This window comes from Schistocerca americana, chromosome X (assembly GCF_021461395.2).
Source record: "Schistocerca americana isolate TAMUIC-IGC-003095 chromosome X, iqSchAmer2.1, whole genome shotgun sequence".
Lineage (NCBI taxonomy): Eukaryota > Metazoa > Arthropoda > Insecta > Orthoptera > Acrididae > Schistocerca > Schistocerca americana.
In genome coordinates this window covers 215,890,095-215,907,541 of record NC_060130.1, presented here as the reverse complement: position 1 = coordinate 215,907,541, position 17,447 = coordinate 215,890,095, and the positions used below count along the sequence as shown (strand labels likewise).

At 42.1% G+C, this 17,447-nt stretch overlaps 1 protein-coding gene across 1 annotated transcript in view; it reads right to left on the bottom strand.

The window, feature by feature from the left end:
• LOC124555534 (heat shock 70 kDa protein 14-like) overlaps positions 1-17,097 on the bottom strand; it is a 150,019-nt gene extending 132,922 nt beyond the window's left edge. The window contains exons 1-4 of the mRNA XM_047129489.1: positions 16,966-17,097; positions 15,784-15,964; positions 15,542-15,622; positions 15,162-15,396 (exon numbers count right to left, since the gene is read on the bottom strand). Of these exons, the coding sequence (XP_046985445.1) occupies positions 15,162-15,396; positions 15,542-15,622; positions 15,784-15,843 (376 nt within the window). The 5' untranslated portion in view covers positions 15,844-15,964; positions 16,966-17,097. The remainder of the gene's footprint in view (positions 1-15,161; positions 15,397-15,541; positions 15,623-15,783; positions 15,965-16,965) is intronic.
• Positions 17,098-17,447: the final 350 nt, after the last annotated feature.

The following is a 17,447-nucleotide window of genomic DNA, read 5'->3' as shown; positions in this document are numbered from 1 at the left end:
AAGACGGGGGATAGGGAAGGATGCGGAAAAGGAAGGTATGCAGCCCGGAAAGGAAGGAGGGCCATATTAGCTCGGGGTCCCGTGCTCGCTACGCACGTATCCACAAAAGAGTTCTTAAGTGCAGCCCAATCGGCATGCCACAGCGATAAAATGCGCAGACAAATGACCCTGCTACAATCTGATGAAAGGACACAACAAGAAGCTGTCCGAGGCTGGAGGACCGCAGCCTTGGCTGCGGCATCTGCAGCTTCATTCCCAGGGATACTGACCTGGCCAGGAACCCACATAAAGCTAACCGGAGAACCGTCGTCCACCAGCTGCTGAAGAGAGCGTTGGATCCGGTGCACGAAAGGATGAACCGGATATGGATCACTGAGGCTCTGGATGGCGCTCAGGGAATCGGAGCAGATGACATAAGCAGAATGTCGGTGGCGGCAGATGTAAAGAACAGCCTGGTAGACAGCAAAGAGCTCAGCTGTGAAGACCGAACAATGGCCATGGAGCCGGTATTTGAAACTTTGTGCCCCGACAATAAAAGAACACCCGACCCCATCATTGGTCTTAGAGTCACCTGTATAAATGAAGGTCATATTAATGAAATTCGAATGAAGTTCGACAAAACGGGAGTGGTATACCGAACCGGGGGTAACCTCCTTTGGGAGCGAGCTGAAGTCAAGGTGAACGCGAACCTGAGCCTGGAGCCAAGGTGGCGTGTGGCTATCGCCCACTCTAAAGGTTGCAGGGAGTGAAAAATCAAGGTGTTGAAGGAGGCGACGAAAGCGAACTCCAGGGGGTAGCAGGGCAGAGACATACAACCAGTATTGACGGTCGAGAGAGTCGTCAAAAAAGGAACGATAAGACAGGTGGTCGGGCATTGACAGTAGCCGACAGGCAAACCGACAAAGTAGTATATCGCGCCGGTAGGTGAGTGGCAATTCACCGGCTTCGGCATGAAGACTCTCGACAAGACTAGTATAAAACGCTCCGATCGCAAGACGTAAACCCCAATGTTGTATGGAGTTGAGGCGGCATAAGATGGACGGCCGTGCAGAGGAGTATACGAAGCTCCCATAATCCAGCTTGGAGCGGACGATCGACCGATATAGGCGAAGTAGGACGGTTTGATCCGCTCCCCATGACATACCACTGAGAACACGGAGGACATGTAGAGAACAGGTACAACGGGCAGCCAAATATGACACATGTGGAGACCAGCTAAGTTTCCTGTCAAATGTAAGACCTAAAAATTTTGTTGTCTCCACGAATGGGAGAGCAACAGGACCGAGTCGTAAGGACGGTGGGAGAAATTCTTTGTAGCGCCAGAAATTAATACAGACCGTCTTCTCGGCAGAAAAACAGAAGCCATTGGCGACACTCCAGGAGTAAAGACGGTCAAGAGAACGCTGAAGACAGCGCTCCAGGAAACATGTACACGGCGCGCTGCAATAGATGGTAAAATCGTCCACGAAAAGGGAGTCTGATACATCAGCTGGGAGGCAATCCATTATTGGATTGATCGCTATGGCGAAGAGAGCGACGCTCAAAACTGAGCCCTGTGGCACCCCAGTCTCCTGGCGAAAGGTGTCTGACAGGACAGAACCCACACATACCCTGAACTGTCGATCCATTAAAAAGGAACAAATAAAAAGTGGGAGGCGACCGCGAAGGCCCCATGTATGAATGGTGCGAAGAATGCCCGCCCTCCAACAGGTGTCGTAAGCCTTCTCCAAATCAAAGAACACAGCCGTGGTCGGGCGCTTCCACAAGAAGTTATTCATAATGAAGGTCGACAAGGTAACCAGATGGTCAACAGCAGAGCGGCGCCTATGAAATCCAAATTGTACATTGGTAAGTAGGCGTCGAGATTCGAGCATCCAAACCAAACGAGAGTTAACCATTCGCTCCATCACCTTACAGACACAGCTGGTAAGCGAGATGGGTCGATAACTGGAAGGCAAGTGCTTGTCCTTCCCCGGCTTAGGAATCGGTACAACAATAGACTCGCGCCAGCATGCGGGAACATCTCCCTCAATCCAGACGCGAGTGTAAGTATGAAGAAGTAAACCTTTACCCGCAGGAGAAAGGTTCTTCAGCATCTGAATGTGAATAGAATCAGGCCCTGGAGTGGAGGACCGTGACCGGGCACGTGCATTTACGAGTTCCCGCATGGTGAATGGGGCATTATAACTTACACGATTCGAGGAGCGGAAGTTAGGTGGCCTAGCCTCCTCTGCCTGTTTTCGGGGGAGGAAGACAGGGTGGTAATGAGCGGAGCTCGAAACCTCTGCGAAAAAGCGGCCGAAGGCATTGGAGACATCCTCAGGGGCCACAAGGACGTCATTTGCGACCGTCAAGCCAGAAACTGGTGAGTGGACCTTGGTGCCAAATAGCCGGCGCAGGCTACCCCAGACAACAGAAGAAGGAGTAAAACTGTTGAAGGTGCTTGTGAAAGCAGCCCAGCTGGCTTTCTTGCTTTCTTTAATAATACGATGACACTGCGCACGTAATCATTTATAATTGATACAATTCGCCACTGTAGGGTGGCGTTTAAAGGTGCATAAAGCACGTCGACAAGCATGTAAAGCGTCTCTACATGCTGCGGTCCACCAGGGGACCGGTACGCGATGTGGAGAAGAAGTAGTGTGAGGGATGGAATATTCAGCAGCAGTGAGAATGACTTCCATGTGGCGTGCGACCTGACTATCGCAGCTTGTGAAGGTTTGATCCTGAAAGGTCGCCCTGGAAGAGAAGAGCCCCCAGTCTGCTTTGGAGATGTTCCAACTAGTTGAGCACGGAGAGGGGGTAAGATGCAGGAGATGGATAACACACGGGAAGTAGTCGCTCGAATATGTATCAGAAAGTGCATACCACTCAAACCGGCATGCAAGTTGGGGAGTACATATAGAGAGGTCTAAATGGGAATAGGTGTGAGATGTGTCCGAAAGAAAAGTAGGGGCGCCAGTATTGAGGCAGACAAGATTGAGCTGGTTGAAAAGGTCTGCTAACAGGGAGCCCCTCGGGCAGGATGCTGGAGAGCCCCAAAGGGGATGGTGGGCATTGAAGTCTGCAATTAACAAAAATGGTGCAGGTAGCTGAGCAGTAATTTGCATCATGTCTGCCCTGGTAACGGTAGACGACGATGGAGTGTAAACGGTACAAATGGAAAATGTAAAAGTGGGGAGAGTAATTCGGATGGCAACTGCCTGCAGGCCGGTGTGCAATGTGATGGGATCGTAGTAAATATCATCCCGGACCAGCAACATAACCCCTCCATGAGCCGGAATACCTACCACAGGGTGTAGGTCAAAACGCACAGAGGTGTAGTGTGCCAAGGCAATTTGATCGCATGGATGTAGCTTCGTTTCCTGGAGGGCTATGACGAGCGGACAGTGCAAGCGGAGCAGCAACTTTAAGTCCTCTTGGTTCGAGCGAATGCTGCGAATATTCCAGTGAATAAGTGCCATCGTGAGAAGAAAAGGAAGATGAAAGAAGGGGTCACCTTGAAGGCCGCTGAGGGCCTGGCTTCGAGCGAGCTCTGCCGCCGCTATCAGTAGGCCGACAGTCGTCGTCCATTGGTTCTATAGGTTCATCGGCCATCTTAACAAGATGGCCAAGAGGGGGAGCTTCCTCTGCAGGTGAACAGCCAGATGTTCGGCTACCAGCGGTGCGGCCAGGCGAAAGGGATGACGGCCTGGGGCGGCAACTGCTGGGTGGCGCAGGAGAAGAAATGTGCCGTGGCGGAGAAGGAGAACTGTGCTTCCTATGAGCCTTCTTGGAAGGTCGTTTAGTTGAAGTACTGGTCGATGGCTGGGAGTTCGAGGTACGTAGGAAGTCTGCACGGGACGGTTCCTTCTTGAAGGCCTGTGCATCTGACTTCTGGGTCTTCGTCTTGGCAGAAGCTGATGAAGGTGCTTGTGTCTGAGGGGTGACGGGAGGAAGAGGAGACATCGACCGCGCGATCTTAGCACTGGCCGAACGGACGACCGTGGTGCTGAAGGTCACATCGCATGTCTGTGTCGCCACCTCCCTGGTAGTCTGAGGAGAGGCAAGGACAGTACTGTATCTCCCCGCTGGGAGCAGCGTGGGTTTCCTACTAGCAAATAGCTTGCGAGCAGCCGAGGTGGACACTTTCTCTTTGACCCGAATTTCTTGGATACAGCGTTCTTCCTTGTAGATGGGACAGTTGCAGGAGGACACTGCATGGTCACCATGACAGTTCACACAACGAGGAGACGGAGGTGGGCAGTCACCCTCATGGACATCCCTGCCACAAGTGACACATTTAGCCGCACTGGAACAAGACTGGCGAGTGTGATTAAAATGCTGACACTGGTAGCAGCGCGTAGGTGTCAGGACATAGGGGCGAACAGAAATAACCTCGTAGCCCGCTTTGATGCGCGACGGCAGCTGAACACTATCAAAGGTCAAGAAAAGTGTCCGGGTCGGTACAAGGTCATTGTTGACATTTTTCATGACCCTACGGACAGCCGTCACGCCCTGCTCAGCGAGGAAAGACTGAATCTCCTCGTCAGTCAATCCGTCGAGTGATCTAGTATAAACAACACTATGAGACGAATTCAAAGTGCGGTGAGCCTCCACCCGGACAGGGAATGTGTACAGGAGTGTGGCCCGAAGCAGTTTTTGTGCCTGAAAGGCGCTCTCAGTTTCTAGTAACAAGGTACCATTACGCAACCTGGTACAACACTTGACCGATCCGGCTATGGCATCTACGCCCTTCTAGATAACGAAAGGGTTGACAGAGGAAAAATCCTTTCCGTCCTCAGATCGAGAAACTACCACAAACTGTGGGGCAGGCGGTAGTACTTTTGTCACTGGTGGCTGGTCAAGTTTCCGTTTGTGGGCAGAAGTTGAGAGAGAAGAAGAGAAATCCATTGCGGAGGAATCCCCCATGATTGCCAGCGTCTCCGATGGCACGCTCCTTCCTAGTGGGGACCCTCTCAGAGGGCACTCCCGCCTTAGGTGAATATTTACACCTCAGGTCACACCTCCCGAGAAACAGACAGAGGGACCAATCGGCATGGTCAGAAGGTATCAGCTCAGGCAATCACCCCTCCCTGGGCCTGGCCTGTACCAGGGGGTACGTGCGTGCCTTACTTGTCTACCCAGGGCGGGGAGTTACGCGTTACCCCGTCACCGGCTATGCGTGCGAACGCGTGGGTCGGCCTTCAGGCGCGCACTGGGAGGAAGGAAGAAGAGGAAAAAGAAGGGAGAGAGGGAGAGAGAGGACAGACTGTCTCAAACGTCGAGACGGAGACTGAAGAAGGCAAGGAGAAAGAGGCAAGGAAGACAGTGAGACGGAGAAGAACAAAGAAAGGAACCAACAATGGAAGGAAGAAATGAGAAGAAGTGAAAAACCAAAATGACCACAAATATAGGTCGTGGAACCGTCCGTCTCAGGACGCAGGCGCTAACTACCCCCTTGAGGGGGAGGGACTCCTTTTAGTCGCCTCTTACGACAGGCAGGAATACCTCGGGCCTATTCTAACCCCCGGACCCGCAGGGAGGCACACACCAAGTTGTGTGCATTGATAGCGAGAAGTCAAATTTGGTTTATGTTACGCCTGGAGTGCTACAAGGATCCGTGTTCAGACCTTTATTGTTTTTATTACTAATCTGTGTTTATTTATAAATTCTCACATGACATCATCAGCAACATTGACTGGATATGCCAGTTGCTATTATAGCCGACCAACAGGCTACAACAGGGAAGCTGACAAGCTCGCACACTATCGCACAAAGAAACCGCCAACACCGCCCTACACTGTTAATCCAATATACAACCTATCAAGACACTAAATGATGATGAACCTAACTGTTACTGGTATGCTGACACTGACCGAGAAGCTGCAGCCACCGAGAAACGCCACTGCACAACATCAAAGGCATCTGCCTGCAAGATACCCACTAGAATCAAAATCTAGCCTTGCGTGACCTGTTGCAGACAGCAAGAAAACTGCTACTGCTCGTAAAATCTGACCCAACTATCACACAGGTTTCTTTCCCTTGGCTCTTGCCTTGGCACTTTTTTCCCTTTTGCCCTTCAAATCACTACCCTTCGATCAACTTTCGACTCAATCTATCTCCAGATGAGCGGATATGATTGGTTAATCATAACCAGACATATGCAAACATCGCAGTACCTACAAGGCCAACACAAAACATCTTTGCATATTGGTTAGTTTTCACTGAGCGAGGCCTCGCAGGATGTGGGTACTGCGATGTTTTCTTACTAAATGAAAGTAAAACACAGGTACTTAATTTTAGCCTCTAAGAGATTCCTAACCATCATGAATTAAAAACTACAAAACTTTTAGGTGTTCTTACTGACAATAAATTGGCCTGGAAACCACACATTAAAAATATATTTTCTAGACTTTTCAAGAGTTATTTATTTAACTACAAATTTATATCTAAAAACACAGATGATGTGACTTACTGAACGAAAGTGCTGGCAGGTCGATAGACACACAAACATACACATGAAATTCAAGCTTTCGCAACAAACTGTTGCCTCACCAGGAAAGAGGGAAGGAGAGGGAAAGACGAAAGGATGTGGGTTTTAAGGAAGAGGGTAAGGAGTCATTCCAATCCCGGGAGCGGAAAGACTTACCTTAGGGGGAAAAAAGGGGTATACACTCGCACACACTCACATATCCATCCCCACATACACAGGCGTGTCTGTGTGTGTGTGTGTGTGTGTGTGTGTGTGTGTGTGTGTGTGTGTGTGTGTGTGTGTGTGTGTGTGTGCGCGCGCGCGCGCAGAGAGAGAGAGAGAGAGAGAGAGAGAGAGAGAGAGCGCGCGAGTGTATACCTGTCCTTTTTTCCCCCTAAGGTAAGTCTTTCCGCTCCCAGGATTGGAATGACTCCTTACCCTCTCCCTTAAAACCCACATCCTTTCGTCTTTCCCTCTCCTTCCCTCTTTCCTGATGAGGCAACATTTTGTTGTGAAAGCCTGAATTTCATGTGTATGTTTGTGTTTGTTTGTGTGCGTGTCTATCGACCTGCCAGCACTTCCGTTCGGAAAGTCACATCATCTGTGTTTTTAGATATATTTTTCCCACGTGGAATGTTTCCCTCTATTATATTCATAACTACAAATTTAAAAAGATATGTTCCAAATAACTATGCAAGATCACGAAATTTTGCTTTCTTCCAATATATCATATCATACGGAATTTTTTAATGGGGTAGCAGTTGTTAAGCAAATGACATTTTATTGTTGCAGAAGAAAGTAATAAGAATAATAACAGATTCTGATAAAACAGAACATTGTAAACTTCTGTTCATTAAACTGGAATGTCTGACAACAGTAAACTTATTCATCTATAATGTTTTATTGTATGTTAGAAACAACGTTTCTAATTTCACACTGAGAACTGATGTACATAGTTTTGACACTAGAAACAGCACACATGTAGACATACCATACCACACATCATCTAAATCACGTAACTCCTACCTAGCCTTTGGATTAAGGATGTTTAATAGGCCAAGGGTAGATTTTACAGAATTGCCTATTAATATTTTTAAAGCTAAATTGTATAAGCGGGTCGACGGAAGCGTTCAATCCCACCTGTCGGCTTTGACTCGTGACATAAGGCTGTTGTTGTGTGTGATGTCACCACGGCGCGGAGTTTAGTTTGTGAGAGTGGCGTGTTTGTAGGTGTTGTTTTGATGTGATCGGTGGTGGTCTCCAGTGGTGTATTTGCATGTTAGGTGATGTTTTTGGTTTAGTGTGCGTGTGTGGCGTGTTTATAGGTGGCGTATTGTTGCAGTCGGTGGTTCTCTCTGGTGGTGTGTTTATGGGTAGCGTGTTATGTGGCATATGGGGTTCACTTGTGTGGTAGCATTGCATGTGTATAGTATCAGTGGTGACTGTGCCTTCAGTGGAATATATTTCAATGAATTAATGATTTTGGTTTTGTTATGTTGACGTTACTGTAGTTTCTTTTCTGTTCATGTGTAAATTTTGGTAAATTTCTTTGCTTATGTCTTTGGTAGGTATGGATATGACTGACAAGGTCAACAGTTTTTGGTTGTCTGCGATGATGGGGGACAGTGCATTGTCCCTAATAGAATTTCTTCAGCAATGCGGGCTGTTGGCTGAAGTCGTGAAGTGTTCAGTGTGTTGTGAAGCAATGAGACTTACTAAAGTTTTGGCGTCTCTGACCAGGGATGGCTATATGTGGATATGTCGTAAGGATAACAGGTCAAGGGAAGTGTTTGATTGCAATATTGATTTCCTAGAGTGTGTATGTGTTTTTCGATGTATTTTCATGTTTGTTATGTGTACGTAATGAAGTCATAGGCGCCATATTGGAGTCATAGTGGACGGTCGTTTCCGCCATATTTGTGACTTCATGGGTCAAAGCAGACGGGTGGAATCACACGCTTCTGTATACGCTACTAGTAAACAACCTCTTTACCCAGTTGACAAATGTTTTGGAAATGAAAATGCTGCTCTCTAACATATAATTTCTAGTTTTACCTATTTCATGTAAACTAAATTACATTGATATAGTAGTTCATATAGAAATGTACGCTTATGACTGTCTATTGCTGTAAGAGCTGAATGATAATAATTTATTATTATTATTGTTATTATTTCTTTCTTTCTTTTCTCAGACGCTATGTATGGTCAAAAATGGAAAGTGACGCGGACCTTCATCAAGCGTGACTTCCTTTTAACTGTGCGGTGTATGTTATATCGCATTTAGGAACTTTCGGGTAATTGAACATGTATCAATAATTACGGATTTCTGTAGTTGCATATACAAGTCTGGATGTAGCTGTATTGCATTGATTTACTGGTGGATATTGTGTGGTATGACTCCTGTAGTTGATAGTATACTTGGTATAATGTCAACTTTATCCTGATGCCACATGTCCTTGACTTCCTCAGCCAGTTGGATGTATTTTTCAATTTTTGCTCCTGTTTTCTTTCGTATATTTGTTGTATTGGGTATGGATATTTCAATTAGTTGTGTTAATTTCTTCTTTTAGTGGTGAGTATGATGTCAGGTTTGTTATGTGTTGTTGTTTTGTCTGTTATTATGGTTCCGTTCCAGTATAATTTGTATTCATCATTCTCCAGTACATTTTGTGGTGCATACTTGTATGTGGGAACATGTTTTATAAGTTTATGTTGTAAGCCAAGCTGTTGATGTATTATTTTTGCTACATTGTCATGTCTTCTGGGGTATTCTGTATTTGCTAGTATTTTACATCCACTTGTGATGTGATCTACTGTTTCTATTTGTTGTTTGCAAAGTCTGCATTTATTTGTTGTGGTATTGGGATCTTTAATAATATGCTTGCTGTAATATCTGTTGTTTATTGTTTGATCCTGTATTGCAATCATGAATCCTTCCGTCTCACTGTATATATTGCCTTTTCTTCGGATGTTGGATGTGTCTTGATCGATGTGTGGCTGTGTTAGATGATACGGGTGCTTGCCATGTAGTGTTTTCTTTTTCCAATTTACTTTCTTCGTACCTGTTGATGTTATGTGATCTAAAGGGTTGTAGAAGTGGTTATGAAATTGCAGTGGTGTAACCGATGTATTTATATGAGTGATTGCCTTGTGTATTTTGCTAGTATCTGCTCATTCTAGAAAGAATTTTCTTAAATTGTCTACCTGTCCATAATGTAGGTTTTTTTATATCGATAAATCCCCTTCCTCCTTCCTTTCTGCTTAATGCGAATCTTTCAGTTGCTGAATGTATGTGATGTATTCTATACTTGTGGCATTGTGATCGTGTAAGTGTATTGAGTGCTTCTAGGTCTGCGTTACTCCATTTCACTACTCCAAATGAGTAGGTCAATATTGGTATAGCATAAGTATTTGTAGCTTTTGTCTTGTTTCTTGCTGTCAATTCTGTTTTCAGTATTTTTGTTAGTCTTTGTCTATATTTTTCTTTTAGTTCTTCTTTAATATTTGTATTATCTATTCCTATTTTTTGTCTGTATCCTAGATATTTGTAGGCATCTGTTTTTTCCATCGCTTCTATGCAGTCGCTGTGGTTATCCAATACGTAATCTTCTTGTTTAGTGTGTTTTCCCTTGACAATGCTATTTTTCTTACATTTGTCTGTTCCAAAAGCCATATTTATATCATTGCTGAATACTTCTGCTATCTTTAGTAATTGGTTGAGTTGTTGATTTGTTGCTGCCAGTAGTTTTAGATCATCCATGTATAGCAAACGTATGATTTTGTGTGGGTATGTTCCAGTAATATTGTATCCATAATTTGTATTATTTAGCATGTTGGATAGTGGGTTCAGAGCAAGGCAGAACCAGAAAGGACTTAATGAGTCTCCTTGGTATATTCCACGCTTAATCTGTATTGGCTGTGATGTGATATTATTTGAATTTGTTTGGATATTAAGTGTGGTTTTCCAATTTTTCATTACTATGTTTAGGAACTGTATCAATTTAGGATCTACTTTGTATATTTCCAATATTTGTAGTAACCATGAGTGGGGTACACTATCAAAAGCTTTTTGGTAATCAATGTATGTGGAGTGTAGCGACCTTTGTTTAGTTTTAGCTTGATATGTCACCTCTGCTGCGGGGGTTGCTCTTTACATCCTCGTGCTCCTGTGCAACACCCTTTTTGTTCTTCATTTCTAATTTTGTTCTGTGTTGTATGTGTCATAAATTTCTGTGTAATGACTGAAATTAATATTTTGTATATTGTTGGTAGGCATGTTATGGGGCGATATTTACCTGGGTTTGCTGTGTCTGCTTTATCTTTAGGTTTCAGATAAGTTATTCCATGTGCAAGTGTATCAGGGAATGTGTATGGGTCTGCAATGTAACTGTTAAATAATTTAGTTAGATGTGAATGTGTTGAGGTGAACTTCTTTAGCCATAAATTTGCTATTTTATCTTTTCCAGGGGCTTTCCAATTGTGAGCAGAATTAATTGCTTGGGTGACTTCATGTTGCAAAATTATCACTTCAGGCATTTGTTGCATCATCTTGTATGTGTCTGTTTCTGCTTGTATCCACCGTGCATGCCTGTTATGTTGTACGGGGTTTGACCATATGTTGCTCCAGAAGTGTTCCATGTCTGTTATGTTTGGTGGATTGTCTGTTTTAAAGTGTGTGTTATCTATTGTCTGGTAAAATTTCTTTTGGTTTGTGTTGAATGTTTGGTTTTGTTTCCTTCTATTTTCACTTTTTTTGTATCTTCTAAGTCGTTTGGCCAATGCTTGTAATTTCTGCTTCTTTTCATCTAATTGCTCTATCGCATCTTGTTGTGAGATTTTACCTAACCTTTTTCGTTTTTTTCTGACATTTCATTTCTTATAAATTGTATTAGCTGTCCGATGTCTTTTCTCAGTTTTTCTATTCTGATCTGTAGCCTGTGTTGCCATGCTGGTTTTGTGGGTTTCTTCTGTGTGTTGGTTGGTTCTGATCTCTGCCTAGTGTGTATATGTAGTGTAGTGAGTGCTGCTATATAAACCAGTAGTTGTAACTCTTCCATAGTTGTATTTTCATTTATTTTGTTGTGTATGATTGTGTTGATAGTTTTTATTGTTGTTTCGACTTGTGGGTTATTTGGTGGTCTACGCAAGAATGGTCTAATGTCTGTATTTGTGTCTTTGTATTCTATATATGTCAGCCGAATTTTTTCTTCTGTATCTAACATGTGTGTCACTTCGTGTTCTATTTGTGCTTGTTCAGTTGGCTGTCTTAAGATTTAGTTTTCCTCTGATTGTTTAATTGATGCGTGTTGTCCTTTGTTTGTTTGCTCTGGGATGTTTGAGTCCATTACTGTATTTTCTTCTTCTTCTGATTGCACATCATTTTGTTCCAGTATTTGTTGTACTTGTTGTTTGATGTTTTCTAATTCTGACTGGGGTATCCTGTTATTTTTTATTATTACACGGATCTGATCAGCTAGTCGTCGTTCTGTTAAAAATTTTAATTCTGGGTATCTGATGATAAATGTTGTGTATACTTGTGATATGTATCCAGTTGTGTTGGTTCCTAGGTTTGTTGCTTGGTAACAACAGAACATGAGGTGTCGATTAACTTCATCTGACCATCTCATCCTCTGTTTTTGTTTTCCTTCTAGGGTGGTTGCAGGAAGCATATCCTGCAAAACACCTCTATTTGGATTTGAATCATTTTCCAGTTGGCTAGCAGTGTCGTTAGCATTGTGGGCGGGCATAGGGTTCAAGCGTCATCCCCGACCATGACGGCGCTTGTCCGAGGCTTCTTTAGTTCTATCCTGAACCAACTAATCACACTAAAAGGGGGGTTAGCCCTATTAGTGGTTTTTTCTTTTTCGTCGCCTCTTACGACTGGCACAACATACCGGAGGCCTATTCTTTTCCCGGGCCTCCACGGGATTTTTTTATTATTATTTCATTGTTAGTTGTCTTTTCAGTGTAAAGAATTACAATAGATAACTTTGGTGCACAAATGAGGTGATATATTCTTATTCTGTTACTGTAAATTAAAAACAAACTTCAGTGAAAAGTAAGAAAAGCAGCAAGCAATAACGAGAGACGTTAAGAACTTTGAATATATACCAGTATATGCTGATATAAAACCTCCACAAAGAAAAATTTCATAAAAAAATAAAAAAATCAAATACAAAGATGGAAACTGCATTTTTAAAACACACACACCTTGCATATAACTGTTTTCCTTGATACCTTGATGCAAAAATGAAATGAGTTCACTTAAAGGTGAGAGATATGATTTTTCTCCAAAGCACTTATTGTCATGTTTATAAAACTGTGCACCATGTCTTTGTAATGATAGGGCATCTGCTTTAGACGTCACAATGGCAAAGGGTAGCCAAACAGCATCATTCCAACTGGACCATGAAAGGAATTGTGAATCTGTAGGGGGCATATAGTTAATCTCAACATCTTTAAATTCACGTGATTGGTGGAAAATGTGTCTTGTGTACCAGATTTTGTAGAATTTGAAAGCCACATTCTGCTCAACCTGCAATTGTTCCCAAAAAGCATTTTCACGAGTTTCCATAGCAACAGTGCTCCCATTTGCATTCATTGGAAGTCTCTTCATTAGAAAGGTGATAGTAGCAATGACTAGAAATGCTTGTTTCAATTGGGTTTCTGTAACTGTCATTGTGCTGTACCTGTATTTCAAGAAACCTTCATGCAATTTTATGTGAATCTTCTTGTTATGAACCATAGTGGAAGGAGTCTTTAATTCCTTGCACAAAGTCTTGAAATATTATCATTTTCGTGAGATATCACTACTTCTTCTGTGACAATTCCAGGTAACATCTTTTGACCACTCCTGCATTCTGGAGCAGCAATTACACCATGACTCTCTTTAATTGTTCTTTCTCCAAGTCCGATGTGCTCTAGGACACCAACAGTAGAAGTTACTCTGACAATACTCAATAAAGGTGGAGCAGATAATAAAAACTTGAAACTGTCCACTACGAGCTGAATTCTACATTTCTGAGTGAGGAGCTCCTTATATCGGAAAATTGGTTGCATTGTTCACAGGGCACTCCAGACAATACCGAGTGCTAATATGCTCTGCTTCTTCACAGATCAAATAACATTAAGGTTTCTCAGAACACAGGTACAGTATAGCAATGACATTTCCAGTAATATGATTGCACCACACATTACTACTCACTATAATTAACACCTTTATAATAAAGAGACTTCCAACATATAAAAAAGGAGCAGTGTCACAATGGGAGCTCATGAAATGGTTTGCAGAAAAGGCTGCAAGTCAGGCAGAACGTGGCTTTCAAATACAACAAAATCTGGCACACAGGACCCATTTCCCAGGCATCACATGAGTTTAAAGATGTTGAGATTAACTGCATGCCTACTGCTGATTTACAATTCCCTTCATGGCTAGCTTGGAAAGATGCTGTTTGGGTCCCCTTCTCCAATGCCACATGTCAGGCAGATTCCCATCATTACAAAGACACAGTGAGGAGTTGTATAAACATGACAATAAGTACTTCGGAAAAAAATAATATCTCTCACATTTAAGTGAACTCATTTTGCTTCTGCATCAAGATGTCGAGGAAAACAGATATATGCAAAGTGGAAGGGTTTCAAAGTTAGTTTCCTTCTTTATATTTGAATTTGTTTATCAAAATGTTCTTTGTAAAATTTTTATATCTGTACATATAAGTACACATTTAAAGTTATTACTGTGTCTCATTACTGCTTACACCATTTCTTATGTTTCATTTAACTTGTCTTTTTAAGTTGCAGTGACAGAATATGGATGTATCACCTCATTTGTGCACCCACATTGTCCCTCAATTCTTTACACAGGAAAGACACTTAACAGAGAAATACAACATACAAACTGAGAAAAATGATTCATAACTGTTTTCAGCTCTAAATTGTTTACAGTTCTGACCTACAGGTCAATTTTTCAAGGAATACACGTTTTTATTATTAATGCCCTGTATTCTTTGCAGATAAGATTGCTGACAGATATACAAACATTTCAGCAAAAAATCATATTGCGATTCTATTATCTATGTACCCCACAGGACTTTGAAATTCGTCAAATTTGCCTTTTTTTTGTGATGGAGTCATCTTTAAGTGAAGGTAAGAACTACTAATTTAAATGCCAAAAGCTTGTCATTGTTATTTATACTTAATGCTAGCACTAAAGAGTTATAGTGCGTAAGATGAAGTCTGCATTTTTTCCCTCTGTGAAGTTATAATTTTTAAAAAATCACACATGTAAAGCACATCACGGAGAAAGAGCAATTCTCAACGTTTTTCATAAAAAACAGAGATGTATCCTACTTTTTATGCAATATATCAACTTAATGACTCACACAGTACATGACTAAAATACTTGATGTCTGTAGGTCACCTCATTACTGAATAGCAAGTGTCTGAGAATACGGAAACCGGTTCCTCACTAATGACTGGGTACCCACCCATGAATCTTCAAACCTGAATTTATCAAAAATGGTAAGAGTTAGAAAAGTGCTATTTGGCAGTTTTACTACTGAGACATGTGGGCATCCATGTTCCAAATATGATTAAATTCTGAAATAGCCACATTTTCACCCCCTGTGAGATTACATGGATTGAACCATACTAGCTACTCGTAGGAATATGAGATTGGGGCATTACGCATAAAAACATTTCTACATACCAAACAGCTTTTTGTATATGCAGGTCATGGCTCCTTCTGGGGTATACGCAGCAATCTTGTATTCATCTCGGATTTCATATTTCAGGCCTCCTTCGGTCACTATTTTACATTTCACTGACTTTATATGATGCTCAAGTTCGTCGTCAGGAATACTGTCATTTAAGAGTTTCTTATTCCGAACAATAGCACATGTGGCATTTCTAACAAGAGCTGCCTTCGCTGGGAGTCCAACAGCCTGAAACACATTCGATCTCTTAAATTTTGACCACGAAGCGGAATTACGGAACAGTGGTAAACCAACTAAATTAAGAAGTAACAGGCAATTTCAGCTTAGAGGGCACTATTCAAATAAACTGCTGCTTAGTACAAAATTTCCTTACCTCTTCACCGTCTACAAACGCGACTATTGCAGGCATTATTCTGTTGCCACTGTCGTCTGCTATAATATCAACTTTCCCATCCTGAGAAACAAAACGTAAAATAATGTAAAAGTTACATTGATATGATCTTATTAGAACGTTTCTCACGAATACATTCGAGCTAGAAAAATAATCGTTCATGACTTCACTTCTGGCACATTAGAAGTTCTCAGTGAACAACAAATATGAAAAACATTACCAACCTTACAATACGCCAAGCAGGCAGAAGAATTACCCACATGAATGCCAAAAACACCAGCCATTTTGCTAGTCTTCGACGACAATAAACCTTACACGATGCGCGAACAACACACTACTGCCGCCAAAACTTAAATATTCACGCGTCTTTGTTTTCCTCTGCATAGCGTTCAAAGAAGTATTCTGCTGTCAAAGACGTAATCAAGGATGTTAGAAGGGGAGATATGTGAGTCATAAAAATAAGAAATACGAAAATATTCAGTAATTAGTACGAATTTCATTTTTCCAGATGCCACTAGTGAAATAGCGCATTATTAAAGAAATAAAAATATCAATACTGAATTGTTAATTGAAAACATTTTCATAAAAAACAAAAATGAAATTGTGATCCACATTATCTTTCGCGTTTCATGGTGTTTTTTCTGTCTAGCTTAAAAATCTGATATTTGTTAATTGCAATGAGCGCAATTTTCCATCAACTCGTTTAGTATAATTAATTCTGTAAAGGAATGTCTGTCGGTAATAACGCGGATAAGTCAAGGCTGTGCATAAATAAGCCAAAATCGTTTTGCCTATTTATTTGTTATCATCTCACCAAAATTAAAGAGCAAAAGAGTGGGATCATGTAGAAATGTGTAATGACCATATATGACAGACTTAATTAGTATTTGCATTTGTAATGGGTGAATTTTTCCCTGTGAACTGTTGTGATACCTGCGTATTACGAACGCGAGATCATTTTACTTTGCGTTCGTCTTTAGTATCCGAAAGATTTGCAGCTCCTGCTGGGTGATAAATTAGTGTTGTAGAAGCTGTTTAAAGTCGTAGCAAACACCGCAGTACCTTGATCTCTGTTGTTAAACACTATTTGTATGTAATTTCGTCAGTGTCATTCCAACCCATCTTATCGTGCTTTATTAATTGAGACATGGATGTAAGAACATACTAGCAGTGCGGGACTGCATGAAACAAATACTGCACTATATGACCATAACGAATGTTCCTGATGCGTTGCTACATTCTCTTTCCACCTTTAAAACCCTGCAGCAAAAGTTAAAAGTGTGTGAATCACATATACAGAAAGCTTATGTGGCACTGGCAACAATAAAATAGTTTGGCTTCTACAGAACTTCAGCCTAAATTTGTATTGTCTCATGCATACGTATCTTTCACCTAGACAATGGTACCATATTCTTTAAGGTCTTCCTTTTTTTTCTAGTTGTGTTACAAAAAATGCCGCAACACTCCGGTCACAATTTTCAGTTTTTACGTTTTCTCGCAAGGAGTCAATTTCTTCCTAGGCTATTCGCCTAAATAATTCACTGAAAATACTTCACAACCCACGTTATCGCACTAACTACAGGAACTCAAAACCACTTTAGCACGATGACAACCCAAACTCAAATGAACACAATGTTACCCGTTAAACTCAGCACGTCTACATTTACCAGCAGAGGGCACCAGCAAATATAACAACATGGCACCTAGAAACACAACCAACTCAAAAACTCCGCATCGTAGTGACGTCACACACCACAATACCATTAAGTCACGGGTCAAAGCAGACGGGTGGAATCGGACGCTTCCGTTGATCCAGCCAGAAGGCATAAACAATACAACAAAAAAAAAAACTTCTTTAGGTTGGCCATTGCCACTGCTTGTTCTGTCA